At 56.1% G+C, this 8,994-nt stretch overlaps 1 protein-coding gene across 1 annotated transcript in view; it reads left to right on the top strand.

The window, feature by feature from the left end:
- Nucleotides 1-8,059, top strand: part of PIK3R5 (phosphoinositide-3-kinase regulatory subunit 5) — a 26,323-nt gene extending 18,264 nt beyond the window's left edge. The window contains 9 exon segments of the mRNA XM_017731585.1: nt 9-188; nt 300-425; nt 641-766; nt 1,548-1,641; nt 2,899-2,975; nt 3,383-3,476; nt 4,794-4,876; nt 5,075-5,184; nt 6,231-8,059. Of these exon segments, the coding sequence (XP_017587074.1) occupies nt 9-188; nt 300-425; nt 641-766; nt 1,548-1,641; nt 2,899-2,975; nt 3,383-3,476; nt 4,794-4,876; nt 5,075-5,184; nt 6,231-6,369 (1,029 nt within the window). The 3' untranslated portion in view covers nt 6,370-8,059.
- The last annotated feature ends 935 nt before the right edge of the window (nt 8,060-8,994 follow it).

The raw sequence follows: 8,994 nt of genomic DNA, 5'->3' as shown, positions 1-8,994 counted from the left end.
CTCCTGGATGCTCTGCTCAGCCTCTGCACCTCCGCAGGTTCAAGGAGAGCTCCTGCCCCTCCCTGACACGGTACTTCAGGCTGCAGTTTTTCTACGTCCCCGTGAAGAGGAGCTGCGTGGCTCCATCGACCCCACAGATGCATCATCACCCCTCGCCGTCCCTGGGGGACCCCTCGCCCCGGGCACAGGTGGGTGTCCCCTCCCTGCGGTGTCACCAGGGCTTAGCTTGGCCCGGGGGTGCTGTGTGAGGTGGGGCAGGCTGAGGTGGACCCCGAGGTGACCCCAGTGTCTGGTTTCAGGACCCTTCCCTGGCTGGGATGGAGAGCAGCACCAACGACATCTCCCACTACATCGGCCTGCTGGACCCGTGGTACGAGCGCAACGTCCTGGGGCTGATGAACCTGCCCATGGACGTCCTGTGCCAGGTGCGTGTGTGCCAGGGGCAGGGCGGGGTGTGCCCCATCCCCAGGGAACCGGGGAGCTCTTTGGAGAACCTTCTGCCATGCTACATGGACACAGGATGGCGATGGGGCTCCTGGTGGTCAGCAGGAGGTTTCCATCCCCAGTGGGGTGGGGTGGGCAGTTGTGGCTGGAGGTGCCCCCTGCCCCGTCACGTTTCTGACCCGTTCTGCCACCACAGTGTGCCAAGCCCGAGGCTGAGCCCCAGGAGGACTCCCAGGAGCAGCTGCCCATCCTGGCAGACATGATCCTGTACTACTGCCGCTTCGCCACGCGCCCCGTGCTGCTGCAGCTCTACCAGACCGAGGTGGGCACAGGGCTCAGCCCCAGCCTGGCGAGGAACAAGGGGGATGACTCTGCCTGTGCCACCTGTTAGGAGCTGCCTGTGAAGCCCGGGGGGTGTGGCACAGCCACCACGTGCTGCTGAGGCAGAGCTCGGTCCCCTCTCATCCCCTGGCTGTCCGTGGTGCCCTGGCTGATGCTCCTGGCTCAGGGACTGAGGGCATCCAGGTGCTGCCCAGACCGTGAAGTGCCACGAGCCGTTTTCCAGCCCAGTAGCCTTCCCCGTGGCACAAGGCAGTGCCTGTCAGTGCTGCCAGGTTGTTCAGGTTGCTGGGATCGCTCCAGAGCTCTGCTTCCCAAACTGAGCCCCTCCATGGGGTGAGATTTCCACATCCCGCTGTGAGCCTGGCGCAGATGTGGTGGGGAAGGTTGAGTTTGGGGCTGCAACCCCTCCTTTGGGGCTGTGGCTCAGAGCAGCTGCAGCAGGGCTTGGTGAGCAGAGCTGCTGCTCTTCCAGGGATTTGTGCTCCCAAAGCAATTCCCAGACCCTGCTGTTGGCTTACTGTGGGTTTTTTTCCGGTGGGCTGTGGAGTTGTAAGTGAACATGAGGGGTTTGGGTTGTTTTGGGGGCCTGTTCAAACAATCTGGCAGGTGCCACCCCAAGCAGCTGCTGAAAGGTGCTTTGAAAACATGGAAGGATTTTCCCAAACTGACCCATGTCCTGTGGGAGGGAGTGAGAGGGATGAAGGCTGCCTGGCATGGCTGGGCCCCTCACCCCCAAATGTCCCCTCTTGTCCCCCTGGCAGCTCACCTTCATTGGGGGAGAGAAGAGGACCGAGGTCTTCATCCACTCCCTGGAGCTGGGGCACTCAGCAGCCACCAGGGCCATCAAGGCCTCAGGTCTGTAGCTGCTTCTGCACCCCCTGACCTGCTGAGGGTCTGAAACCGCAGCTGGGAGGGAAGGGAAGGGAAGGGAAGGGAAGGGAAGGGAAGGGAAGGGAAGGGAAGGGAAGGGAAGGGAAGGAGGGGCTGGCAGAGCCTGGACTGCAGGAGGGGTCTGGGCCAGGCTGAGCGAGGATCCAGGCAGCTCCTCACTGGTTTGGGAGCGAAACATCCCAGTTCTGTATTCCCTTCGGAGCAAAGCCATGGCAATGCCTGATTGATTGCGCTGCTCTTAACTCTAGAATGGATTTACAATAAAACACCTTCAAGCCTGTTTCCTTCCTCTCATCAGCACCTGCCAAATGCAGCTCTTTATCCTTCCTTTTTGCTGCTTTCTCTTTGTGCTTTGTCCAAAAGTGTCATTTATAAAACCCCTCATTCCATTTCCTCAGTCTGCTGGGCAAAGCCAGGTTTGTGTGTGTTCTTGGAGCCCTCTGCGTGCAGCTTATGTACTTTTACGTTACGAATTTATAACATTAGTGATATTCAGAGAGCAGAAGCAGTGGCAGGAACATCTGGCTGCAGTTCCTCGCGGGTACCCCCCGGGGCAGGATGCTCTGAAGTGCGGCTCACACAGACACCTCATGGCCAACCCCCACTACTGCAGCCGAGCACGTTCTTCAGCTTTGGTGTGAGCTCGCCTTGTCCTTCTAAACAGAGCCCACAAAACACCCCCGTGTGAAGTGTCCCCACCCCACTCCCCCAAAATCAGGCTCGGGCAAAGAGCTCTTCCCTCCAGCTCATGAAGCTGCCAGTGCTGACTCCAATGTTTTCCCCTTGGCTCCTCTGGCACCATTTCACAATAAAAAATTATCCGGGGGGGAAGAAACCAGTTAGGAAGTGTCAGGCCCGGTGTTCCAGGGCTAATTTAACGTGGGCAGAAGTCTGCCTGAACAAACAGGAGCAGGGAGAGCACTGTGGCGTCGTGGTTGCTCTGTGTTTTCCTGGAGCTCTGACCCCTCTGCACCGGCTCAGCCAGAGCCACTCTCAGTTCTGCAGACTGGTTTTGTGTTGTAATTCCACTCTGGATTCTTTGCTTTCTGCAGCTTTTAAGCCACCTTTTATCTTTTTTTTTTTTTCCTTTTTTCCCCGCAGCTGTGCTCAGCAAACCCCTTCCCCCCTTTCTGCAGGTCCTGGGTGCGCTGCTGTACCAGCAGCCAGGGAAGGCTGGGGATAAAAAGGCCCTGTGTGACATTTGCTCCTTGTTCCCTGCAGGTCCAGGCAGCAAAAGGCTGGGAATAGATGGAGACAGGGAAGCAATCCCACTGACACTACAGATTGCGTACAGCAAGGTGTGTGCTGGCACTGCTGGGGCGCCTCCAGTGCTGGGGACAGCTCTGGGACACTCATGGCAAGGAGGACACTGATGGGCTGGAGCGTGTCCAGGGAAGGAGAAGGGGCTGGAGCACCAGGAGCAGCCCAGGGAACAGGGACAGGAGGAGAGGGAACGGCCTCGAGCTGCACCACAGGAAGTTTAGGTTGGATATTAGAGAATATTCACCAAAAGGGTTTTCCAGCCCTGGCACCGCTGTCCAGGGCAGTGGTGGAGTCACCATTCCTGGGGGTGCTTAAAAGATGTAGATGCGGTGTTTAAGGACTTGGCAGGGTTAGATTTAGGGTTAGACTTGACCTTAAAGGTCTTTCCCAAGCTTGAATGGTTCTGTGCTTCTCTCCCCTGGGCTCTGGCTGCTCCCTGCAGACGGCTGCCAGCGGCAGGAGCCACTGGAATGACGTGGAGAAGGTCTGCACGTCCGTCAACCTCAGCAAGGCCTGCAGGAAGCACGAGGAGCTCGGTGGGTACCGGGGTCCTGGGGGCTGTGCCCGGGGAAGGGGGAGGCACTGGTGGAGCATGGGAACAGTGTGGAATTCTGGCTGGAGCAAGTGAGGGAGGTGTGAGTGCAGGAGGCACGTGGGAGGTGCCTGATGTCCCCTGGGCTGTACTGCAGTCCTTGGCTGTCCTTAGGACCACATCAGGGACAAAGGACATGTCGTGTCCCACTGTCCTAAAGCTTCCAGCTGGAAAAACATCCACTAGGGATGGGTCTGGGATGGCCCAAACACCGGGATGGTCACTGGAGAGGGATGCTTTCCAGAGCAACCCTTATTTAGCAAGGAGGAGCAACAGGTGAAGCTGTTGCTAAATGAAGCAGGACCAAGGGCCAGGTGCCTGTCCTGCAGCCGAGCAGGATGGCAGCAGCCCCTTCCTGAGCTGCTGCTCCAGCTTGGTTCCCTTCCTGCAGCTCAGACACAGCTTCCAGCCACCTGCCTTGGCCTCAGGAGCCTTTTTCCTAACCAGGTTTCCAATTAATCAAGCTTTGAGCCTCTGAAAAGCTCCAAGGCTCTTGGTCCCTGTGTGTATTTGGTTCGTTCTCGTGTAAGAGCTGCTGCTTTGGCCACCAGGCACATCCGGTTCTGAGGAGACTGAGGGGGTTTGGTTCCTTTTTCCTCGTGTGCCTGGCAGGTGTTTGTCAGCAGGATGATCAGGGGAATGGTGGTGTACCCAGCAGGAGGCGTCCCTGCATGCTCCATGGAGCTCCCTCCTGTCCCTGCCCATCCATGGAGCCGGTCCTGGGAGAAAAGCATCAGGAATTGGTTTCTCACCCCCTCTAAATGTTGAGTTGGGTGTTCCTGCTCCGGTTCAGGGTTTGCATCAGCTCCTCTCTGGGGAGAAACCTCTCCATGAATGTCCTTCCTTCCAAGAGGAATCTGATCCCCGGGCTTGGCTCCGTTGGTTCTCCCGTTTGACCACAGGATGTCACTGCAATTCCAGGCGTGAGGAGGCGTCTCCAGGTGGGCTCAGGAGAGGCCACGCTGGGACAGCCAGGCTTTCCTCACGATGATGGGCAATGGTTTTCCCCTGTTTGCAGCCCAAGGTGGTTAAATCTCCTCTCCTGCCATGTTTGGAAAGGAGCTGGAATCCCAGAGGACGTTTCTCTGTGTCCCCAGTGCTTTCCATGCATTGAGCACGAGGGGAGGGAATTTGGACTGCACTGCATCCCCCCAGCAGTGGGATCCTGCTGGAGCCCCAGTTCTGGGATGCTCTGAGAGGCGCAGGGACCCCTTGCGTTCCCTGCAGAGCCCCAGCTCATGGCAGTTTCCTTCTGCTGCAGCCTCGAAGACAGAATGTCTCAACCTAACCATGACCGAGGTGGTCAAGAGGCAGAACTCCAAATCCAAGAAAAGTTTCAATCAGGTAACTCCAGTCCTGGAGCTTTTATATTTGGGGGGACGAGGTTGGCCTGGCCCAGCTGGGAGGGGAGCAGGGCTGGACAGAGCAGCTCCTTGGGGCATTCCTTTGCTGCTGGCCCCAGTCCTGCCCCCAGCTCCCCTGCCCAGCCCCGGGAATGCGCTGAGGCAGCAGCTCCCTCACTCCAGCCTTTCCTCTCAGCAGATCAGCGTGTCCCAGATCAAAGTGGACAAGGCCCAGATCATCGGGGTCCAGTCGTCCTTCGCCGTGTGCCTGGACCAGGATGAGCAGAAGATCCTGCAGAGCGTAACCAGGTGGGAACTGCGGCCAGAGCTGCTGGGGTGGTGCATCCTGACCTGTCCCTGAGCCGTGGCTGGGAATGGGGTCCTGCCCCAGGGGGGCTCTGTGCCCCAAGCTCAGCTGGGGTGGGTGCTCCTGCTCAGATCCCAGGAGGAGTTTACCTTCAGGAAGTCCCACAGTCTGAAGGGTGATCCCCTGTCCACTCCTCAGCCCCAAAGACTCCTCTTCTAGCAGGAGCAGTCGTGAGACAGAGGTTGTGGGAGATAAAGGAGGTGTTGGAAGAGCTCTGGGTGCATGAGCAGAGCCTTCACCTTCTAAACCCCCTTTGGGCTGTCCCCTCCTTTGGTATCCCCATTGCAGAGGGAACTCACAATCCTGATGGGAGAGTCTGGGCTAAAGCAGGAATTGTTCATTGGACTGTTCACCCATCTGTGGTGTCCCCAGGGCACCAACCTGGCTCCCCAGGTGACAGAGTTTCCATGAGCACAGGAGATCAAACTCACAGATTTAAAAAATGTACAACCATTGTAATTCCACCCTCAGATTGAGCAGAACTCTGCAAAGTGATGCTGCCTCCAACAGAAAAATATTTGGCGTCTTATATCTTTAGTAACCCCAAAGAGAAATGGTCAACTTGTTTGTTGTGAAACTTAGGGGGTTGGTGGAGTTCATGAAATGCTAAAGGAGCTCCTTCCCTCTTCCCGAAACTTGGGGGATGCAGAAGTTCTCATTTTCCCTGGTGAATTTCTGCAAATGCCCCAGGTGGGTGATGCTGCTCGAGGTCCCAGTCTGAGCCAGCTGAAAGTCCTGAACTCAGTGCTCAGCCTCCATTCCTGTTAAAGACTGGGCTGATTCCCACTGTGTTCGCAGCCCCATTCCCATCCCTGCTGGGTTTGCAGCCCCATTCCCATCCCCGCTGCGTTCGCAGCCCCATTCCCATCCCCGCTTCGTTTGCAGCCCCATTCCCATCCCCGCTGCGTTCGCAGCCCCATTCCCGCTGCCCCTGAGGGCTCTCAGCCCACAGCTCCCTCAGGGGTTGTTTCCTTGTGTCCCCCTACAGGTGTGAGATCTCCGTGTGCTACAAGCCCAGGGACAGCGACCCCCTGGCCCTGCGAGGGTCCCCTGGGCCTGCCCAGGACTCCGAGTTCCACTCCCTGCTGTGTTTGCCCATTGCCACCTTCAGTGGGGCCCTGCCGTAGGGGAGCCGTGTCCTTTCAGACCAGACTCCATCCCACACCAATCCAGGCTCAGGAGAAGGAAAAGGATGCCCAGCCCTGCTTGTCCAAGACCTCCTGCAGCTGAGGAGTCACTGCGGTGTCCGTGTGGTGGCTGAGCTGCTCCTGCTCCAGGCTCAGTGGGAAATGGGATCGTTGTGCTCTGGTGTCTCTCGGGGTTCCTCAGCAAGGGGGGAAGGTGGTTTCTGGATATCCCCCCGTGGATCAGCAGATGCCAGTGCCTGTGTGGGGAGGGCAGGGCAAGGACAGGGATATTCGCTGCCAGAAAACGGTGCAGGTGGGACCAGGGGGGAAGGGTGAGCTCCTGGGGGGATATTTGGGAAAAGGAATGTCCTTGGCTCAGTGGGGTCAGGCATCTGTCAGCACATGGGAGTTGCAGGTCACCCAACCCATGTCCTGATGGTATTTCACCGTGTCCTGGTGGTATTTCACCTGTACCGGTCAAGGGTGCTCAGGACAGATTTTTTGGGATGGGGACAGGTCTCTCAAGGCTTCCCTTCCATCCTGGAGGTTGGGTGTCCTGCAGGGAAGCAGAGCAGAGCAGGGACCCTGCAGCGTGGAGTGCAATAGGCCATCCCAGGGCAAGGACAGCTGGTGATGGATTCGTGTATTTCCTGTACATCCAGAAGAGGAATTCCTCATCCCTGCAGGATTCCAGCACCGAGCTGTTCTCCCTGTCCAGCCCCTGGGCTTGCGTCCTGCTCCCAGCACTGTGAGCCAGTGCCAGCCCAGGGCTGAACCCTCAGTAGCTGCTGGAAATCCATCAGGAGCCGTGCTGGACTCCCAGCAGGGAGGGAAGCACTGGGGAAAGCACCAGGGTTGCCTCCAGCCCACCTGCAGGGACACATCTGCTGGGGAAGGACCCAGCGCCAAACCCACCGAGTGACACCTGCAGGTGACAACAGGATTTGAGATCCTCCTCCTCACAAACATTCCAACCTCTTCCCTCTCCCTGCAAGGCTGTAGGTACAGAAAGGTGCAATATTTGAGCATATTTAGGGGTAGTCTGACCCCATGAGCAAAGAAATAAGACTGGAAAAGCCTCAGGCTATTTCTGGGTTTTTTGGGGATGGTACCAGTGCTGACAGCACAAGAGCTCATTGCCTGCTGCAGGCTCAAAGCAGCTTGATCCCAAGGTTCTGTGTTCCCTGGATGTGTCCGGGGGCTGCAGGGCTCAGCCACAGTGGGGTCAGTCCAGGGAGTCCCTTGATCTTCCAGAAAACAGCAAACAGGACCTGGCGAGCTCTTAGCACTGTCCCCAGTGGGGCTGGAATTTGGCAGGTGGTTATTTTTGTTCAGGCCTTTGAAATAGTACCTTATCCTGTCAAACGTTGCTCTTTGGGATTTGATATCCTTGCCTAAATTCCTGCCAGGACATCAATCCCTCTGGGTTCAGTTGGCCCTACAGAAATCCTGGACAAGAGAATTTCCGTCCCATAGAGAAAACCAAGCACAAACTGCAGGGACTCATAATCCTGGCGAAGGTTTTGACCTCTGATGCTTTCTGGAAATAATTCCAGGGTTCTTTGGGGTCAGTTGTGTACATTTGTGTAGCCTCAGCAAATCTGTGTAAAGCCCGTGCTGATCTGTAAAATACTGTGCAGAGAACTTTTAAAGTAATTGTAAAATATTAAAAGTTGATTTATTTCCAGTACAGGAGCAGTATTGGGTCAAGGAATTCCTGGGTGGGTGGGAGGCACGGGAGGAGGCTCCAAATCTCCGCAGAGGAGCTGACCTGGGAGCAGAAAAGGCTCAGCAAGTCACTGGCATGAGACAATTCCAGCGCCCACCGCAGCACTGGGATTTTTTCCTTCAGGTGCTCCCAAGTCTCCTGCTCACAGGTGGGTGACCTGGGATTAACCTGCAGGTAGAACCTGCATGGTCTTTATCAAATAAATGGTATTTTCCACCCTCACAGGACATCCTGAGACGCTGCCCAGACCTGAACACTCCATGGTTTATTTTTATTATCTTTTATCTCCTTATTTTGATTTTTTCAATACAAAACCCATTGTTTATTTTTTTTATCTTTTACCTCCTTATTTTGATTTTTTCAAAACAAAAAAAAAAAAAAAAAAAAAAAGAAAAGAAAAAAAGAATAAAGAAAAAAAGAAGGGTTGGAGGTGACTCAGTTTAGAGAAACGAAAAAGGCAACTTCAGTTCTGGCTGTCACCTTGGCCTTCCCTGTGCCCAGCTCCCCTCATCTTCTATATTTGCTGGAGTAAAAATAGATCTGGGCTGGAGGCCAGGGTAGAAAATAGAGCTGCAGCATCAAAGCAGTGTTTGGTTTGTGACCTGTTCCTTCACAAACTGTAAGGAAATCACCCAGGGCTGGGCTTGGCCGCCTGCCAGGGGAGCTTTCCCTGCAGGACGGGAGAGGAGCTCGGACAGCTCCGTTTGCTTTGGCCAAACACCTCCGGACCCGCGGCTGCCTGTGAGCTTCGTCATTACAGCAGCCACAGAATGACGGGAATTAAAGCGGGGGAAAGCAAAGCATCCCTGAATAGCAGCCAGGGCGGGACGGAGCTGTCCGAGCTCCCCTGGCCGGGGAGGGTGCAGGGCAGTGGCCGAAATAGGAACCAAACGTCA

This window comes from Corvus brachyrhynchos, unplaced genomic scaffold (genome assembly GCF_000691975.1).
Source record: "Corvus brachyrhynchos isolate BGI_N302 unplaced genomic scaffold, ASM69197v1 scaffold904, whole genome shotgun sequence".
In the NCBI taxonomy this organism is placed as follows: Eukaryota; Metazoa; Chordata; class Aves; order Passeriformes; family Corvidae; genus Corvus; species Corvus brachyrhynchos.
This window is presented reverse-complemented; position numbering and strand designations above follow the sequence as displayed.